At 36.3% G+C, this 22,110-nt stretch overlaps 1 protein-coding gene across 1 annotated transcript in view; it reads left to right on the top strand.

Annotated features, from left to right (window-relative positions):
• Positions 1–22,110, top strand: part of LOC128863936 (potassium voltage-gated channel protein Shaw) — a 117,845-nt gene that overhangs the window by 69,300 nt on the left and 26,435 nt on the right. Inside the window, exon 3 of the mRNA XM_054103364.1 lies at positions 17,152–17,301. Coding sequence (XP_053959339.1) covers positions 17,152–17,301 — 150 coding nt within the window. The remainder of the gene's footprint in view (positions 1–17,151; positions 17,302–22,110) is intronic.

The raw sequence follows: 22,110 nt of genomic DNA, 5'->3' as shown, positions 1-22,110 counted from the left end.
GGATTTAACAAAAACAGCCTAAAACAAAAAGTACTGGGCCAAAACTCTAATGAATGAGCATTGGAACAACGTAAAGGATCTTAGACACTCCAAAAAGCTCTTAAGTTTCAATGCTAAAAGAGCTAAAGGCCCTCACGTTAAACAAAAAGAGCATTCGCACTCTCACAGACCCCCTAACGGGTCACTTCACCTGCAACAAACACTTACATAAATTAGGCATAACTAACACCAGCACCTGCAGATTTTGCTGCGAAGATGAGGAGTCTATAGAACATCTCATCATCGAATGTCCGGGGTTGGCGCATAGAAGGAAAAGGTTTTTAAGGGGGGAGCCTGGTTTATGAGGTCTAAAAAGTGCATCTCTTTGCGATATTTTTTTTTAAGGAAAAAATTAATTTAGCTCTGCAAAGTTTTTTCTATCTTTTAATGAACATTTAAAAAGTATAAAAAAATTTTTGTACTGGTTAAAATAAGTTGAAAAATTCGTTTAACATAGAAATTAGTAGAGCGCTGCAACGCTGGAGTTTCCAACTAGCGTAAAAGATACAGCTTGTAATTACTCGTATTATCTAAAGCAAAAAATTCAAATGGATTTCTAATTATCATGATTTTTTATTTTAGATGAACTAAGAAAACTGAGAGAAATTCCAAAATTTCAACTTTTTGGAGGTTTCAAAGAAAAGAATACCTTTCTATAAAAAAAATTCACTTCAACTTGGTATAAAAATCTTGAAAATTTTTTTTTATCTATTTTGTTAGTTCAAATAGAAGAGAATTTAATACTGAAGGAAACAAGCTATGATTAATTTCAAAAGGTTCATTAGTATTTTTTCATTCATGTACGCCAATTCAAAGAAATCATAAAAATGAAAAGTCGAGAAAAGAAGATAAAGTTTGTACTACGAGTATAGCTGTCCGGTCACAGCGTATCTACCTAAAGCTCGCCTACCTTTAGCTTTGTATCTACGGAAATATTGAGATTTAGGCTCTGTAACTTTGTGTGAATATTCTGAAATATATTAGGAATCGCTTAAAACGAAGAAAAAAAATTGATTTTTTTGACCTTATAAACCAGGCTCCCCCTTAAACAAGTTCATGCTTATAATGATTAGATGAAGACCTACAATCAATCCCTCAGAAGGAGCTGGTACAATTCATAAGCATGCTTAACAGTCAATAGACAGCATAGGGTGCACTATAGATCAATATGGTCGCAGTGCTAATGGCCCATACCTTAACCCTTTATTACCAATAACCATTAACCATTACTTTAATTTTAAATTTAAACTATATTAATTTCAAATAATAAATAACTTAAAATAAATTAATTTCCCTTTTAAATTTTACCTTTAAAACAAATATTTAAAATTGTTTTCAAGCGAAATACATTTGCAGAAGCTTTAGCTGTAGCGGCCGGCAACCTTTAATTAAGAAGTTAAATAAATTTCTTTAATGAGGGCATCAAATGTAGGGCGTTCAGACTTTGCAAATGGAAAATTGGAACAGCAAAGAGCGAAGTTTTGCAAACTTAAGAGGTTTTCCTGATTTTAGCACATTACTATCTAGAATATTTGAGCATAGCCAGACGTAGGTAGGGTTTCGATAGCAAAAATTAATTTGATTAAGCTTTGGCAATAAACTTATTCTAATGGCTCACAATGTTTCTTCTATATTTTTATGCTCCTTTCTTTGTATTTCATTCTTGCACCGACGCACAGCATCCCCCACTTTTCTTGCGAACAGATTGAACTTTAAATATTTAACGAGCACAGGATAAGAGAATTTTATTTCGTAAAACAACAAACTTCTCATTTTATATTCTCATTTTATAAGCAATAAAGATGCTCACACGTACAGAAATGAGCCAGAGCTATTTTCCCCCTTCCAACTTTAACGGGCTTTTCGTGTTTATGGACATCCAAGTCCGGAGGTTACATTTTGCTTGACCTGCTGATGGGGAGGCGGGCCAACAATAACAGACGTTAAGTCGTTAACATGAGCAGGAACAGTAGCGACAACAACAACAATAGAAGCGCAGCAGCAGCTAAGTGGAGAAAAAATCGATAGCAGCTTATTAACGAGCGGACATTCCAAACATCTCCCCCAGTATTCCTGCAACATTTCGCTTTGTAACCTTTTTAACGTCGCTGAATGAGCCAACAAATTAACTAAAATGGCTAACTGCTGCCCCATCGAAAGTGAGTCGCTACTTAGTGCAACAGTTTTCCCGCCACAGCCGCCATGAGTGCCTTGCAACAATTTCACAAAACGTTAGTAGCTGGTGTTAGTGGCAGCTTTGTTTCTATGATAGCTCGCTTATTGGAGGGGGCAGGGTGGGCTAATGGCTGATAGACTCGACGGGTGGCTAGAATGCGGCGTAACCGTAATCACAATTAATGACGGTGTTGCTTTGAGGGCGCGAAATGCGAACGTGGCTGATTAAATGAGTTGTAGAAAGTTCAATGTGCGGCGTACAAGCAAAGCGAAGAGGAAGTGAAGGAGAAGAAGAGGGAAAAAGGAAACAAAGTGAGAACAAATGAAAATGAAAAAGTTGCGTGGAAGAATAAACTTTTGTCGGCACGAACACACACACAAACATATCTGCACACATACAAACAGCGCACAGCGTCTCGTGTTTCAGAGTTGTAGGTTGTAGTTGAGAATACAAGGCAAGTGAACGGAGCTTAACGGTTGCTGGTAATTAGTGAGTATTGAATTGTAGTACAAAAACCTTTGGATTGAAAAAGGAAAAATTTAGTCGTGAAAATGGTTTAGCGGGCAGGGAAAAACGGCTTGTGAGGTGTAAACTGCGCGTAAGTGCTGAGGGTTGCAAAAAAATTGAAAAAAAGAGTGCAACCACTGCATAATGAGTTTCATTATTGAGTGGTCTAAAAAGTTTGGTAACAAAGTTGAAGTTAAAATATATTTTTTTTACTTTTTACGGAACTTCCATTTAACTAAATTGTGCCATTTCAGTGATATTTTACTTGCTTTGTGTTAAAACGATTACGCCATCAGTATTGTACTTGTTATACAATCTTTAATGCATTGTTGTTGTACGTCAGTCAATTTTCATACCACCAGTAATCACTCACTTTGTTCGATTTTGTTCTAAAGGGTGGTTAAGTTTGAAAGGCCGATGTTGAATGTAAATCACACCTAAACGTTACGAATTTTTTTGCATTTTATTTCACATTATTCAATTTTAGACTAATTCAATTTGAACGATGGAAATATACATAATCGAGCAACGCGTTAAAAAATGCATATCGCGCACTTCGTGATACAGTGAGGAGGCACATTTTCACCTCAATGGATTCGTCAATAAACAGAATTGCCGCATTTGGGCAAATGATAATCCAAGAGTGATTGCCGAGAAACCAATGCACCCGCAAAGAGTGACTGTTTGGTGCGGCTTATGGGCCGATGGCATCTTTGGGCCGTATTTTTTCCAAAATGAGGCCGGTCAGGTGGTTACTGTGAATAGTGTTCGCTATCGTGAGATGATAACAAACTTTTTATGGCCCGAATTGGAAGATATGGATGTGGACGATATGTGGTTTCAACAGGACGGCGCCACTTGTCAAACAGCAAACGAAACAATGGCTCTTTTGCGCGAAAAATTTGATGGCCGAATAATCTCACGTCGCGGCGATGTCAATTGGGCGCCAAGATCATGTGATTTAACACCGTTGGACTTCTTTCTTTGGGGTTATTTGAAAGAAAAGGTGTACGCCGATAAGCCAGCAACAATTCGAGAGCTAAAGGATGAGTTAATTCGGCACATTAACAGCATAGAACCTCAATTATGCCTCAGCGTCATCGAAAATTTGGACCATCGGATGGAGGTGTGCCGCCGAGGCCGTGGCGGCTATTTGGCGAATATTTTGTTTTATGCGTAGTTGAGCCACACCAATAGTATCATAATAAAGAGGAATTAGAACAATTTGCTAAAAAAATTGTACTTTATTTAAAAGCAACATCGGCCCTTGAAACTTATCCACCCTTTATTTGGACACAGTTTTGATGTTAGAAATTCGATCCCGCCATTTTTCGCTATCGATTCATTTGGCACCAATCAAGTATTTTATTATTATTTGCTAATAAAACCTTCAGATTTGAAAGGAAGCGATGAAGGTGACGTACGGGTGCAAGTTAAACAGAGTCTGCGGAACGAATAAAACACTGGCCACTGTCAGTTATGCCGCCAGTTGTCGGATCTGTTCACTCTGTTGTCAGCAAACAGTTGGGTGTCTTACTTTAACTGCGGCAGGAAGTAAGATGTTTTGATCCTACATAGAGGTCAATGGTTAAGCCCAGAAAACCTATTATGTGCTATTATAGGCGACGAGTTGGCTGACGAACTGGCGAATGAAGGCTTTTGCATGCATACCACTAGGCTTTGAATTCACTCTAGGTGTCAATTTTGCATCGATTCTATTATGAATTGACGACTTCATGAGGTCCACCCATAGAAAATGTTGATCTGACTTGGGTTGCTGCAGAGTAGTCAAGTGCTTTGTGAAAGAACCAAACAGGAAATTTGCGATCTCTCTCCTAAAACTTAGTAGGAAGAGCCTGAGAGTATTGGTGGGTGTAATCACAGACACAAAGCCTGTGGCCAGCATATGTCTACCATGGGAATAATTGGCGACCCAATCCTGTCCTGTCCTGTCTTGAGAGTGAGTACACTGCAGATCATTTGCTCTGAGCTGTACGCCGTTTTCTAGAATCAGATTTCGGCTATTGGAGTACGATTTACTGAGTACGGATAAAGTTCATACACTTCCTCTTTCGGAGCTCTTAAGATTCATCAATGCATCCAAAAGATTTGCGGACGTGTGACCTCAAATCAATTTTTCCGTCTTACCATCTATACTGTATCTATCTTGCATCTCGATTCCTTTCACAGTAATCTATCCGAGTGTAGTACAATGGTCTTCCTGACTAAGTGCTTGAACTGGTCAAACCACCCACAATTCTAATCCAATATAATTTATTTGCTGATAAAGAAAATTATTTTATGCAAATTAGGGCAGAAACGAACTTGAAGGTTGGCTATTATCTGACGAAGGGTGAGTGCTTTTGGACGTAAAATCTTATCTAATATTTACTTGCTGTTCTTGTGGTAGTTCTTCAAGCCGTGCTGGTGCGATGTAGTTAGTGGTCATCATCGTCTATCTCATCTAACTGTAGGCCTAAGAAATATGCTGTTTCGTCGAGTTGGTTCCAAAGGGAGAGAGATGCTATATGAGTGGGTTATAAGAGTAAGAAAGTCGAAGCTTTCGAGTTTTAAGGATGTCTTTAGCGGACATTTTCCGTTAGGTATCCATGCGGTGAGACTTGGTATTGCTGCAAATCCTTTCTGCGGCAGCTGTTTTGAAGGACGAGGTGGAATCATCTAAGCACCAAAGCCGGATATATGTTGAGTATGTCGAGGTTAATTCTGGATAGGTTTCGGTTTAACCTACTACAATATCGTAAACGGAATTGTGCCAAGATGACGCGGGTCTCTCGAGGCAACTGAAGCTCTTCGTCTGAGGCGGATTGTGGTTGAATTTGGGGGATGACCTTCGGCATTCGAACAAAAAAAACGTGTTTTATTTATTATACCCGAGACTTTTCGACCCATCTGTTATTTGACCGTTTATTCGAAAGCACGAAGTGGTTTCATCACATTAGAAGCAAGAGGGGGAACTTCAGTCCAAACTAATGAAGTCACAATGGGCCTCCAGCCCACAATGGACCCCCTCTATACCTTTATGAAATAGCAACAGCCGCAACCTAACCTAACCTTATGGAGGGGGTAACCACCATAGTTTTATCTAAGCTAAGGGCGTGCCAAGGCTATCAATTAATAAATGAACCCTTTTCTCTAATATTGCAAGCAAAAACTAGTCGAAAAATTTTGATCAAATTGTCCATCATCTTTCATTTAACTAAATTAAGACTTCAAATTTTATTTTAAGAATTCCATAGGGTGTTCGATCCCCATAAGAATTTACTTGATTATCTACTTGCATTGATGACCTTTCATCAGCTTTGCTGACTTACTCGTATTAAACAGATAAGCAAAATGTGAACAAACATGTCGATAAAGCAAAAATACAAAGACATCAAGAATCTCTCCATTTAGGAAGTAGTCAAAAGAAAAAAAAAAAAAAAAAACAAAACAAATAACAGAAAATCCGACCTTCGCTCAGTCCACTCAAATTTACAAACTAATGTCAGCTATTCAAAACTGTTCCAAAGCAAGAAAGTCAATGCAGGCAAAACGCATTGTAATGCATGAGAGCAACATGCAAAGCCACACATACATACATACACACATACAATACTATGAAACTACGTGTACCTCCTTGCTTCTCCGTAATTGTGTATGCAAACATATGTCGAATCATTTGAACAAAAAAAAAAGCAAAATGAAAAAATAAAAAAACAGTGAAGTACAAAAGTATAGAAATAAAAATGAAAAACAACAATCAGTTGTCAGCTGCAGTACATAAATATAAATTCATGTGCATTTCTAAGGGCAAGCACTTTTGAAATGATTTCAAGAGCGCACTTGCAACTTTTTGTTTATGCACTTGCGTACATATAAGTGCATATGTGTGTATGTGTGTACATATGCATTCAGATCATAAATATGTTTTTCTGAATTGCAAGTAATGCAGAAAAAAGCAATCCCATGCAGTTTGACGGACATAGTTACTTCGATGTATATGTGGGTATACTACGAGTATTAAATATACAAGGTGGCACAAAATTAATCATCAATTTTTTTTTTAATAATAAGTATAGAATAGAATAAACGTTGTACGGTAACGTACCGATGGTTCTAAGATGAACTGTGGTGTGGGAGCTGGCTTCCATTCGGAGCCGCTCAACCTATCTCAGTCAATTCGTCTTCCTGACTATGCCAGCGTGTTCCAGGCAGAACTGTTAACGATCAGAGAAGCATGCAAATCACTAAAACTCTACAAGGAAGTTGGTGCAAGAGTAGCTAGCTATCTTCTCAGACAGTGAAGCAGCTATAAAGGCCCTAGACTCCAACTCCATTTCATTAAAACTAGTCTTACAGTGTAGAAAGGAGCTGGAAATGCTTAGTCATTGGCTTGAAATCACTCGGATATGGGTTACCGGTCACAGGAACATACGGGGTAATGAGATAGCGGATGAGCTAGCAAGAAAAGGTTCGACACTAGGCTTAAGTAGCAGAGGCGGTGGCAGTATTCACCCCACTCAACACATTAAAAGTAAAAGCATCCATTGCTTCACACTATCATGCTTTAGCCGAAAGAATATGGAAGCAACTAACTACATGTATTACAACAAAAAACACATGGCCGTCATACAAAATCCAAAAGGCGAATGATCTGTTAGGAAGCTGTCGGCCAAACATCTCACGCATCACCGCAACCCTTACAGCCCATTGGAAAGTAGGGGATCATGCAGCCAGTCTCAACCTACCCTTCAATCCTATCTGCATAAGCTGTCAAGCGGAAGGAGCGAAGGAAAGTCTTTTCCACTACTTATGTGAATGTCCAGGGCTAGCTAGGGCATGAGTCCGCTCCTTTGGTAAGCCTTTCTTGCAGCAAATTAATGAGATCTCAGACATCGAGATAAGGAATTTGCTGATATTCTTGGACCTCACTAAATGGATTTGACTTAAAACACAAAAACAGGGATTATTTCAGTGGAAATACTCAACCACTTCAACAACAACAACGGTAACGAACGAGTTTTTCGAACCTCCCGCGTTAACTAGTTTTTATTGGTAATATACGTAATCGTTCGCGTGACAGTGACTCGATTTAGCTTATCGTTTTACTTGGACGCTGTTTTATCCACAATGCCATGCATATGCGGTTAAAAGGTTGACCGTGGGCAGCCCAACAAAAAAATTTTGTATGTTAAGTCCAACGAATTTTTTCATCTCGCTTGCGAAAATTTATTGCCAGCTGACATTGAGTACCTGCTGAGAACAAATAAGCAGTATTGCTGTAAACAATGCACAAAAGCGCGCCGGGGTTTCGGTTCTACTGTCCCTTCGGTTCTATGGTTTCTCCGCCAAAAGATGTTGACAACTCTAATGCAAATATTTCTGGGACCGCTTCCAGCTACTTCGGTACCCGTGAGACCGCATCCACCAGCAACAAGCAAGAAATCAACCTGCAAGCTGTTTTCGACGAACTTAAATCTCTTAGATATGCACAGGAGAAAATGATACCTGTAATTAGGTCTTTACAAAGCGACAAGAGAAACTTAATTAAGAAGGTAGAAGAACTACAGTTTTCTCTTGCTGATTCGCAGCACCGGTCGGTTAATAATAAAATGCTTATAACCGTTGGTGCTAAGAACAGAAGACCAAAACGTAAATCGGAAAACACTGTTGTTGGCTGCAATGCCACAGTATAATTGTAGCTGGATGTAATTGTAGCTATGAAGTGGATACATTTGTCATATTTCAACCACAAAGTGACCGCTGAAAGCATAATTCAATATGTCCACAACGATCGAAGCGATCGATAAGAGTGACTTTTGCGATGTGTCTGAAAAAAATTATAATAAGATCTTCGACACTTCTCTTTGGCAAGAGAACATAAAAGTACGTCCATTTAAGAATTTTCAAAAAGAAGAGGCGAAACCGCCGCACCTACGAAACTGCTGTACCGAAGCTGTTATTAACTTATAAAATACGGCAGATTTTTTACTGTATTATCAGAATGCTACATTTGTTGTTTCTTTCTTCTTCGTCTGTCTATGAAATCATAGTTTTAACAGAGACTTGCTTTCTGATTGTCATTATACTGCAGAAATGTTATTTTGCTTGTCTCTTTGCATACTGCAGCTGTCAAGTTCACAAGTGAGAATCTCGATATTTCGTAAAATATTGATCGAGCAGTTCAAAATTCATACTCATTGAGACATTTCATGCTAAAAAAATTATTTTCCTGTTTTTTGTTTGAACCATGCAGTTGTGAGTTACAGGGTGTTAACCATGGAAGTCAACAAAAAGAAAATTCAATCGATTTTACAGTTTTTCTTTGAGAAAGACGAAAATGCAAGCCGGGCCGCTAAAAATATGAATACAAGGTGAACGCTACCTATTCAAAACACCATCACTTTTTTGTGTGAAATTAGTTTTTATTGATTTCAAGGACAAAATTGTTCAAAAATGATTACAATTTTAACATATATTCACTTTAGCTCGATATGACCACCTTTTGCCTCAAACGGTCAAAAAATTAAGTTGGTAACACTTCATATCGTTCCCCCTGTGGTGTTTATGGTGCTGATACTGTAACATCAAACTACGTACAATTTTAGTTTCGTCGATTCCGTTCAGACATTTTTAATATTAAACAAAATGTCGATAAAACCACAGAAATAATTGAAATGACCGACATCTTAGTAATCGTAGCATCGTCCAGGAGACCTCTCCAACGCTAACAAGAAAGGTGAATTTAAGCGTGGAGAAAGCCTTTTTCTATATAGCTCGCACAGAACAACATCGACAAAAGTCATTATGTGGTACCCCCAGTCTACTTGCATGCCTCCCAATCGATTTTGTACGAAAGAGAATCGACATTAATACATTAGCTTTCCTTGGAAGCTCATCTGCTTCTACACTTCTATGGCCTGGCACCCAGATCAGGTTTATTTTAAAATGTTACTATACTTCGCAACTCATTGGCCCCGGACGCTATTGGACCATGATAAATGACTTTTTTATGTCGAAAATTCAAGCCCGTGATCTACGCAATATTTGGTTTCAAAAAGACGGTGCTAGTTGCCATACTGCCCGTGAAATAATAGATTTACTACGTCGACATGTAATATCACACCTTTGGACTTTCATTTGTGAGGGTGTTTAAAGTCTTAATGATTTCTGGATAAACCAGCTTTGATTGAAGAATTGGAAGCCAACATTACGAAAGTTACTCACGAGATTCTAACCAAAATCCTCCAGCGAGTCATTCAAAATTGGTGTTTACGGATGACCGAAGTACGGTGCAGTTGCGGCTAACATTTTAATGGAATTATCTTTAAAAAATAAATGTCATGAATGGTGCTACACAAAAATAATAAGGATTTCCCAATCAATTTAAATTTGCGTTGTTTTATTTCTTCTCTCCTTTAAAGCACGGTACCTCTAAATTGAGCACTCTTTATTTGACACATGTGAACCAGACAGCTGCAGTATACAAATAGACAAGCAATGGAGCGCGTAAAGCTCATTTTTATTAAGTGAAAAATTTATCAAAATCGCAATTGAATGATTAATTTTGCGCCACCTACAAATACAAATCTACTGCTCAAACCTTGCGCCGACATTTCCAGTAACCGGAGAGTGCTCTCGTGAAATTTTTGTGAAATAATTATTAAGGCTATAAATAACTAAATAAATAATGAAAAAAAATTGTACAAATTGTTTGCTGGGTAGCCGAATCGTTACTTAAGTGTCAGCAGTGAAAGGTGTGAGAACGAGCTTAGAGAAAATCGTGGTGCAGGTGCCAGATGTGAGGTGTAGCCTGAAGCACGTGCCACCATCACATCTTTACAGCTCAGCAGACAGCTGCCGAGTAATGGAATGCCGCTTTAATGTGCCGCTCAGTTCAGCTGGCTATTGTTGCTGGCGTGGCTCAGCACAAAGTGTGCATACAACTCAATGCACACGAATGCTCCGCTATGTCTCGGCGCTCGAAGCGCGATTACATGCACTGCATTACTCTCGAAGAATACCGGGTTCGCTATGAGCGCATGTGTGTATGCATGTCGATACATGAACTAGAGTGAGTGCTATGCTTTGGAGGTGATTTGCTTTTGTTTTTTATTTTTATTTGTTTGTTTTTATTTTGGTTTTTTTATTTTTATTTTGCTTTTGTTTTCGCTTAGTGTTTTGCAAATATCCATTTTTAACACCGCTGTAAATAGCGCACGCTAGCGGCTTTAAATTAAAAATATTAACTATTTATTTTAAATATAGGCGAATGTGTTAATAGAATTTATAGAATTTTTTTATTTGCACAGTCGACTGTGAGTTGTTGATTAATTAATTCGGTAAATTAGGCATTACAGCACTCAAATACCAGGTGCACTGCTTATTTATTATTTATGCTAGTATGAGTGCTTGTATGTATGTACATATGTTTGAATGCAATTATTTGAAATTAATAATTTCGAGTGTCCGTTTGTAAGGCTGATATTATTTATTGTCATTTATTGTCACGTATACGCCAAGTAGTCCCACGGCGTGCATATGCAATTGGCTTTACACACACACAAATGCACTGAAAACCATTGAAAAATCTAATATTCATGTAGTCTAACCGCAGATCATATCAGTTTGTGCATTTTGGTTGTGACAAGCGAAGTTCAAAATTAAATTCCATGCTCGCTTGAATGTGTGCGTGCGTGTATGTGTGGTTTTATGTTCGTCTGCTGGTTGCAGATACTGCGCATCGGTTGACTGGATTTTATTGTTTTTAATACGATTTGCGTTTCAGCTTAACCACATGACAAGGTTTCTTTACATTTGCATTTAATGCAATTTCACCCGAAAAAGCTCCGTCGTGTCTGTTTCATTCAGGCTTTGCCAAATGTGCGCGCATGCAGGAATTCGGGCAACAGACCGTGTGCTAATGGACACAGTAACTGACATGCATGCAAACATATGGCATAAGGTCTGCCGCAAAAGTTTCCCGATCGGAGTCATAACTCAGTTGGGACTAGTCCAAAGCGGGATTAGTCCAAATACTTAGCGCTGGCAGCATAACAAACCCTAGAGGTCTGAGTGAGATCTTTTTTTGCAGATCGGCCTGCGCTGCCTACCCAAACCTACATAACTCAGCAGCTAGTGGCGTATTCTGTTAGATATTTTGGGTGTATGATCCTACTAGGCGTGTCATGGATGTTCTGTTATCTGTGGTTCTCGTGATATTCGGTTTCATAGAAACTGAGTTGATTAGTCTGAAGCCTCAGTACTTTTGCACCATCGACCGGTAAATGAATCCTGAATAAAGAGCCAATACAAAATTTCGTTGCAGTCTCTGTAAAACGGCATCCGAAGAGAACTCACTACGGTGTGTGTCTCCGATTTTGAAGCCTCCATCGAGAGCACCAAAAAGTAATTGCCTAATTCCCGCCTTGCCGGAATTTGGCATCCCCGTAAAACTGTTAAGGCTGTGCAAAATAGCGTTGAACAAAACCAGCAGCTGCACCAAACGAGGTTTGAGACAGGGTGAATCGTTTGTGTGTGACTTTTTAAATCTGACGCTGGAAGAGTTTTTAGAAGCCGTAGAATTTAATCGCTCAGGGACCTTATATTGAAAAAAAAAAACATTAAACAAAATTTATAAAACCTGCTTTCGAACGTTTTAAAAGGAATTTTTGGAAAACCCCTGAGTGCGCAGTTTTATAGTTTATTGAATTTTGCTGCAATAAAGTATAAGCTCGAAGTAGCTCAAAACATGCGCTGTTTTCTGACAATTTTTTTTGCATTTTTTTCATATAAATTTCGAGCGATCGATGTGTGGAAGAAAATGAAAACACTGTTGAACCAAAAAAATTATAAAAAATCAACGCGAACTCCGAGGCACTTACAACTTGCACTTTGTTGAACTAAAAATTTATGGGCTATACAACTGGGTACCGAGAATTTTTAGAAAAATTCTGCGTAGAAAATCTAACAAAAAGTTCGAAATTTAGATGAAAATTTGTTGAATTAAAAAAAATCTGCCTAAAAATTTTAAAATTTAAATAAGAATTTGTTAAATTAAAAATAAAAATGGGATTAAAAATTTTGAAATTTAAATGAGACTTTGTTGAATTTTAAACATTTTTTTAAATTTTTTCATTAAAAATATCTAACTAAAAAAATTTGACTCAAAAGTTGGAAAATGTGGTGAAAATTTTTTTACAATATTTTTTTAAAATTTTCTTGAATTTACAAACAAAAAAAAATCTGTCAAAAAGTTCGAAATTTAGATGAAAATTTGGTGAATTAAAAAAAATTACTAAAAATTTTGGAAATTTATGAAACTGTGTTGAATTTTTTAAAACTGTTTTTAATAAAAAAATCTGACTAAAAATTCGAAAATTAGATGAAAACTTTATTAAATTTTTAAAATTTGTTAAATTTACAAAAAAAAATGTTACTAAAAACTTCAAAATTTAAATGAAAATATGTTGAATTTATATAAAATCTGACTAAAAACTTCGAAATTTTAATGAAAATTTATTAAATTGTTGTTGAATTACCAAAAAAAAAATCTGAATTAAAGATCGGAATTTAATTAAAATTTTTTGAATTAAAAGAAGAAAATCTAACTACAAATTTTGAATTTTTAATGAATATTTGTTGAATTTTTTAAAATTTTTTTTGATGAAAAAAATCTAACTAAGAAAATCTGACTAAAACGTTCGAATATTATAGGACTATGAATAAGGACTATGAATAAGTTCGTGCGGTTTTACAACAGATGGCGTAACTTGATTATTATTCCATCGATCCACATTTCCAAACATTCATTGGAGAGCTACTGTCGTAAGGCACAAACGTCAGTATAAGTTTTTTATTTGAAGCGTAAACAACAATATTTTTACCACACTTGAAAATGTCGAATTTCGTGCCAAATAATGTGTTTTTGCGGGGAATTCTTCTTCATTATTTTAATATGAAGAAAAAAGCAGCCAAAAGTCATCGTATCTTGGTGGAAGTTTATGGTGAGCATGCTCTATCTGAGCGAACGTGCCAGAAGTGGTTTGCACGCTTTAAAAGTGGTGATTTTGGCTTGGAAGACGAAGAACGCGAGGGTGCGCCGCCAAAGTTCATGGATACCGAATTGGAGGAATTGCTCGATCAAGATCCGGCTCAAACGCAAGAAGAGGTTGCAAAAACTTTGGGAGTTAATCAATCAACCATTTCCAAACGTTTAAAAGCCATGGGAATGATCCGAAAGGTAGGCCATTGGGTGCCGTATGAATTGAAGCCAAGAGACGTTGAACGCCGTTTTATGGCATGCGAACAACTGCTTCAACGGCACAAAAGAAAGGGTTTTTTGCATCGAATTGTGACTGGCGATGAAAAGTGGGTCCATTACGACAATCCAAAACGTCGGGCAACGTATGGATACCCTGGCCATGCTTCAACATCGACGTCGGCGCAGAATATTCATGGCCTGAAGGTTATGCTGTGTATCTGGTGGGACCAGCTGGGTGTTGTGTATTATGAGCTACTGAAACCGAATGAAACGATTACGGGGGATGTCTACCGACGACAATTGATGCGTTTGAGCCGAGCACTGCGAGAAAAACGGCCGCAATACGCCGATAGACACGACAAAGTTATTTTGCAACATGACAATGCTCGGCCACATGTTGCACAAGTGGTCAAAACATACTTAGAAACGCTCAAATGGGATGTCCTACCCCACCCGCCGTATAGTCCAGACCTTGCGCCATCCGATTACTATCTCTTCCGATCGATGCAACATGGCCTGGCTGACCAGCACTTCCGTAATTACGATGAAGTCAAAAAATGGATCGATTCGTGGATTGCGGCAAAACCGACCGAATTTTTCACAAAGGGAATCCGTGAATTGCCAGAAAGATGGGAAAAAGTAATAGTAAGCGATGGACAATATTTTGAATATTAAATTTGTAACCATTTTACGTCAATAAAGTTTCAAATTTCGAAAAAAAACCGCACGAACTTATTCATAGTCCTATTATTAAAACTTTTTTTTTTTAATTTTTTAAAATTTGTTGAATTTACAAAAAAAAGCTGACTAAAATGTTCGAAATTTGGATGAAAATGTTTTTTGAATTTTTTTAAATTTTCAACAAAAAAAATCTTGCAAAAAGTTCGAAATCTAAATAAAAATGTACTACAATTTTTGAAATTTTTTTGATAAAAAAAATGTAACTTAATTAAAATTTTTTGAATTAGAAAAAAAAGCTAACTACAAATTTAGAAATTTTAATGAAAATTTGTTGAATTTTTAAAATTTGTTTGATGAAAAAAATCTAAATAAAAAAATGTCAGACTATAAGTTCGAAAATTACATGAAATTTGTTTTTCAGTTTTTAAAAAAATTTTTAACTTAAAAAAAAATTTGACTAAAAAGTTCAAAATATATATATAAAAATTTGTTGAATTTGTTGTTGTTTGTAAGAAAATCTGACTAAAAAGTTTGAAAATTGGATTAAATTTTTTTTTTAATTTTTTAAAATTTGTTGAATTTACGAAAAAAAGCTAACTAAAATGTTCGAAATTTGGTTGAAATTGTTTTTTGAATTTTTGAAAACTTGTTGAATTTTCAAAAAAAAAATCTTGCAAAAAGTTCGAAAATGAAAATGTATTTAAATTTTTAAAATTTTTTTGATAAAAAAGAAATATAACTAAAGAAATATGCGTAAAATGTTCGAAAATTAGATGCAAATTTGCGTAATATTTTGAAATTTGTTGCATTTACAAAAAAAAGTGTGACTAAAAAGTTCGAAATTTAAATGTAAATTTTTTAAAATTTGTTGCATTTAAAACAAAATCTGATTAAAAAGTTCAAAACTTAGATGAAAATTTGTTGAAGTTTTTTAAATTTGTGTTTAAAAAAAATTTAACAAAAAATTCGAAAATTATATTAAAATTTTTTTTAATATTTTAAAATTTGTTGAATTTACAAAAAAAGTCTGACTAAAAAGTTCGAAATTTAGATGAATTTTTTTTTGAATTTTGTAAAATTTGTTGCATTTACAAAAAAAAGTCTGACTAAAAAGTTCAAAACTTAGATGAAAATTTGTTGAATTTTTTAAATTTCTTATTAAAAAAAGTCGAACTAAAAAATTAGAAAATTGTGTGAAAATTTTGAAAATAAAATTTGTTAAATTTACCAAAAAAAAAACTTGTGACTGAAAAATCTGAAATTTAGATGAAATTTTTTTGAATTTTCTTAAGTTCGTTGCATAAAAAAAAAAATCTGACTAAAAAGTTTGAAAATTAGATGAAAATTTGTTGAATTAAAAAGGAAAAAAATACTAATATAAAAAGTTCGAAAATTGAATAGAAATTTGTTGAATTAAAAAAAATCTGACTAAAAGTTCGAAAGTCAGAGGAAATTTTTTTAAACTTGTTGAATTAAAAAAAAAAAAAAATTGGCAAAAAATATGGGTTTTGACTACGATTTCACGCGAATTTTTCGTTCTTGAGAAATTCCTACATATCTACTGCTGCGCATACAAACAAACTAAAAATCTAACATTTTTTACATACTATAAATAAAAAGAAGGAATCAGAATTGAACTAAAAAAAAAATTCTTTTCATTTACTTAAAAAGCATAATCTGTACTTGGCCTAGCAACATTTTTAGTTTATTTTCCCGGTTAGACTTCGAGAACTCATACCCACATTTTAGATCAGGACGGCAGACGAGTGAAACGTTCCCTTGATCGAGATGTAGAATATTTCTTCCAAAATATCTGTTTTTCAAACTATTTCACTCACATGTGTAGGTAATAACTGAAAAGAAACAAAATAATCAAAACACTCGCTTTAAAAAAAACCAGACAGCTTTTTGATTTACGAACTTTTTCTTCGACTACTGTATGCATGCTTTCTTACATATGTAAATATGTAAGCCGTTAGTCCTATAAACAAATACTTTTATATGCATATGTTTTGCACTTACATACATATATACCTTATAGCCCATCAGTGTTCACGCTCTAAATATTCGTACATTAGTGCCACATGCCACATGCCACAAGGCCACAGCTGCTCAATGTGTCGACTTGCTGTTAGCCAAAGTGGAGCGATACTCAAACACTTTGCTTTTAATGAAATTATGTGTCAAGGCTTTTTCAAAGGCAAAGACGGGTACTGCGGGCACAGAGAACTGCTCATGTGGCTTTCCATACCCACAGTCATGCATTTTGCTCATATACAAAAACATAAACATATACTTGCTTGTATGTTTGTTTATAGAATTTACAGGCCTGCATACTTTTGCTTACTTACTTTTTGTAATTATTAATTATTCAAAGGGACTCTCTGCATATCTGAATTTTGTTATGTTGCTTCGTATTTATTACTTTTGTGTTGACACTTCTTTTCATGCATTGCTTTCCATTTCTGCTTGTGATTGCTTACAGATATGAAACTTATAAGGCGACTTTGAAAAAGATACCCGCCACACGCCTGTCCCGCCTAACCGAAGCGCTGGCCAACTATGATCCGGTATTGAATGAATATTTCTTCGATCGCCATCCGGGTGTGTTTACACAAATACTTAACTACTACAGGTAAGAATTATTTTTAAGATGATAAATTGTGTCGACATTTGAACGGATGTACATAAGTATCGTATATATATATGTGTAACTGCTTATTAGGGTGTGCCCGTCTATAAAACTATAGCAAACAAGTAAAGCAGTGTCTAAGTTTATGTGCGTTGCCCGTGTGTTGGAACTTTCGTTCAAGACGCTATTTGGTTATATAATATATATATATAATTGGTGCATACACTCTTTTTGAGTGTTTGGCCGAGCTCCTCCTCCTTTTTGTGGTGTGCGTCTTGATGTTGTTCCACAAATGGAGTTTCAAGCCGACTCCGAACGGCAGATATTTTATGAGGAGCTTTTTCATGGCAGAAATACTCTCGGAGGTTTGCCATTCTCTGCCGAGGGGCGACCGCTATTAGAAAAATGTTTTTCTTAATTTTGTTGTTTCACCGAGATTCGAACCAACTTTTTCTCTGTGAATTCTGAATGGTAATCACGCACCAATCCAGTCGGCTACGGCGGCCGCCGTTCCTATAGTGTCTGCAAAAAATCAGTCCAAACCGGCCTGGTACAATTCTAGGCTCATTAATCTTAGCAAAAAAAAAAAAAACCAAAGCAAATCAAACTATACCGCAAATCTAAAAATAACGCAAAACTTTATGAAGCGTACAATCGGTTGCAAAAAGAATTCGATGTTCTGAACAAATTTTTATATCAGAACTACATTTCTAAAGTAGAGAGTGGTATCAAAGAAAATTGTAAATCTTTTTGGCAGTTCATTAACTGTAAAAAAAAACCACTGGAATTCCGGATAAAATGCATTATTTGGGGGAAGCGTTGTCGGACATTCAAAAAATTAGTAACCTTTTGCAGATTTTTTTTGATCTGCTTATGTTTGCCAATCCGATAACGGAATAGAAGAAACCTCTTTTAACAGCTCACGAACAAATAAAGGTTTCCAGCTCTCATCTACTGATGTGCTCAGGAGCCATTCAGCCTTGGCAAATGACCCAACTCCTGGAGAAGATGGCTTCCCTCCTATGTTATTAAAAAAACTGTGCTACATCGTTAGCTAAACCATTAACAATTATCTCTGAATAAATCACTAGCTTATGGTGAGTTTTTGCATAATTGGAAAAAATCGTTTAGCATGCCGATATATAAGTCTGGAAACAAGTCGGAAGTCCAAAATTATCGCCCTATCTGCAAAATCTCTTGCATACCTAAATTCTTTGAAAAGCTAGTGAATGATTTGATTTTCTTTCACATTTCAGATCTCATATCGCCTTATCAGCACGGCTTTGTTAAGGATAGATCTACTGTTACGAATTTAGGGTTATTTGCAAATTATGTCTTAAACCAATTGGAAACAGGCCGACATTGCGATGACATATTCACCGATTTTTCGAAAGCGTTCGATCGCGTCAGCCATAGTATCCTACTTAAAAAGCTGGGTTCAATTGGTCTTCATGCTAGCTTACTCAAGTGGCTTGCATCTTATCTAACAGATAGAACTCAATTCGTTCGTATAAATAACATAAAATCTGATGCCCTCAAAGTTGCCTCAGGCATACTTCAAGGTGGCCATCTTGGGGCACTATTGTTCTTAATGTTTGTTAATGACATTCCAGTCGTTTTCGAGACATCACGTTGTCTGATGTCAAAGAGACTTAACAAGATTGGAAGCTTGGTGTGATGATAACTCCTTACCTCTTAATGCTGGTAAATGCCAGCACATGCCATTCAGTAGACGCAAAGTTACGATTGATTTCGATTACAAGTTGGGCACTACCGCCTTCAAAAAAATTTATGAAAAAAAAGACTTGGGGGTCATATTTACATCGAAAATGCCGATTTCTAAACATATAGACTTCATGATTGCCAAGTCTAGATCTATGCTTGGCTTTGTAATAAGGAATTCAAAGGAGTTACCGGATATTTTTACGCTGAGGAATTTGTATTTTTCTCTTGTGAGATCAAACCTCGAGTATTGCAGTATTATTTAGGATCCATTCTATATGGATTCATCTTTAATAATTGAGAAGGTTCAAAAACGTTTCACTTGATTTGCTATTCATTCACTTCGTTGGCCTTGCAGTTTGCCTGCATATAAAAGTAGATGTCTTTTGTTAGCATTGCCAACTTTAGAAATGCCAGAAAAATTTCATCGGTAATGTTTATAAAGGACATAGTTACGAGCCACATCAAATGTCACTTCTTGCTGGAGCTAATACTTTTTAATTGCCCCACTCATAACCTAAGACTCAGCTTTACCTTATCACAAGACCAATTTTAGTCGAAATGATCCGCTTGCACGTTGTATAAGACAGTCTAACCAATTATGCAAAAAATTTAGATTTATTCTCTAACTCACGAGAGACTTTCAAATCAAAACTTAATCTGAAGATACACTTTTTGAATTGTGACTAATGTATCTCACAGTATTGTTTACCATATATCATATTTAAGCTTTAGTATTAGTAATTTATTTGAATTGTACTTTAATTGATGAAAGATTGAATAAATAAATAAATCTGACTTTGAACTACGGTCCGCTTTAGTGTCACTTAGAGACTGCCAGAGTGAAATTTCAACAATTTTTGAACTACCGACCCTTCAACGATTTTACTAGAAGTTATCCTTAGGTTTTACATACCATTTGACCCACTCTAGTATTTGGCTACATGTATATGTAAGTACGAGTATGTTCGGCGTCCCACTACTTACTATTAAACCATTATGAAATTGTGAAACTCCCTCAGTTTATGGGAGAAAAGCCATCACTCGTCGTTGACCAGCTGTGGAATCCGCTTTGCAACTTTCTGCAGTTACAATTTTTATTTGGCTGATTTCAGGTATTTCCCCTTTGGTGTCATTCATCAGTGTAACACTTTGTTGGCCTGCTGATTGATTACCTGTTCAAAGCGTGTGAATACTTTGCTCTCAGCAACAAATTAACCTATGATTAATCAATTAATTTTGCTGTCAGCAAATGTAATGAGATTCAATATCCGCGTGCATGTGTGTGTGTACGAGTATGTAGGTGTGATTGTTGGTTTTATAAGTAGTTGTGATCAGTTACCTTTTTTTTTTGTATTACCTAGAGTTGAAGCATCTCTTCGTAGGCGTCTCAAAATTTTATTGCTCGTTTCCAAACGCAAAGTCATTAGGTGCTTATTCATTGCGCAGTTGAAATTGTTTTTGTGAAATTATAACACTTTATTACAAAAGTAAATCACATAAATGATTGGTAAATTTTCGCTGGTTATTCCCCATTTCGTTTTGCTCTTTTTAAATATTTTTTGTTTTTTCGTACAATATGGCTTCATGAGAAAGAGCAGACATTGGTTTTATTTATGAACTATATTACAATTTCATTAATATGTCTGTTCGCGAGGAATATCAGTAGAGTATCCCTTTAAATTTATATCCAATAACTTGTTGATGTTAGCTGGCTCTATCTCTCGAATCGCTTGGGCTGGGCACTATTCTTTTTAATAATTGTCCGTATAAAGCGAACTCGCCAAACAACGCAAGGAAATTACGAAACAGGCTCAAACTGGTGCTGTGATGCAGTCAGTTGATATCATTAATAAGTCTGGCAACGCTAATGTAGTCGAAAAATGTATCAACGTTCTAGTAAATTCCCTGGGTTAGGTGCAAACTTACGGCACTGATTGGTATCCACAGATCTGTATCACGTGAAATTTATAAGAAAATTGATTTTTACCACTCGTCAGCTTTTTCACTAAAAGATTGCGGTCTAAAATTTGTGCAGTATAAAGTTGATTGGTGGATGAACTCAATCAAATAGGGCAAATACTAAAATTTATTGAGAAAGTTGGGCTCGGAAAAATACGAGTATTATGCATTTTTATGATTTTTTTAAGAGGTTTGCACTTCGACCTCTGGGTATTTTGTACCCTTTACTAATCACAATACCACATCTAGACCCAGTTCCCTTATTAAACTCGGGGTAGAGGTGGGTGGGATTGAGCGTATGTGCCTTTCTTCTGGCTGCAAATGGCCGAGATGTCGCAACCTCCTCCACACTATAGCGCTGCATTCCACAAGAAGGTGCATTAGAGTCTTCTGGGATTGGTTTCAGGAACGGGAGTAGTCAGTAGACCATATCCCGATTATGTGCAGATGACTATGCAGTCTGCAGTGGCCTGTGAGAATGAACGTGAACATTCTTCCTTGGGGAGGTTCATGGGTTTTTTAAACCTTTTTTGGTTGTACTCCCCAGTAAATATTCCGTCTGGCGTAGCCTCATAGTTTAGTGTCAGCAAATCTTCCTTGGCGCTAACTCTTCACTCTTAAGCTTCTCCTAAATCGTGTGTTATTCCATAGCAAGGAAAGGCTCGGGTAGCTCTCAGTTATGATCAGCAGTGTATTTTTTCTCAGTAACTCCTATATGCGATGGAACCGCGGTGGGCTTAAGATGGGCTTAAGATATTCGGCTTATAGAGACATTCTAGAGTCAGTTTTGTTGTAACAAGAATTGAGAGCCTTGCTTGCAGCGTTAGAGTTAGAGCAACTTTCGATTGAAAGTAAGTACTTCAATTTTTGAAAAGTATTTTTATTCTTGCCTAGCGCCTTTCCGGGTATCTTCTCTTGCCACGGCACCTTGCTCGGTGAGAGATCTGTCTATGTCCCATATTATCTTGTTCCATATTTTCCTCGGTCCGCATGCACCCCTGCACCTTCCTTGGTGAGAAAACCATCCCAGTGCAATGCTATCTTGTTCTACTTTATCTAATGCTTCCAAGTGTCTTTTCCTCGGTTCGTAGACCCCTGCCTCTACATCTTTCTCAGTGAGAGATCCGC

Source organism: Anastrepha ludens, chromosome 5, assembly GCF_028408465.1.
Source record: "Anastrepha ludens isolate Willacy chromosome 5, idAnaLude1.1, whole genome shotgun sequence".
Taxonomy (NCBI): Eukaryota; Metazoa; Arthropoda; class Insecta; order Diptera; family Tephritidae; genus Anastrepha; species Anastrepha ludens.
Note: the sequence above shows the minus strand (reverse complement) of the source record. Positions and strands in the feature narration are given on the sequence as shown.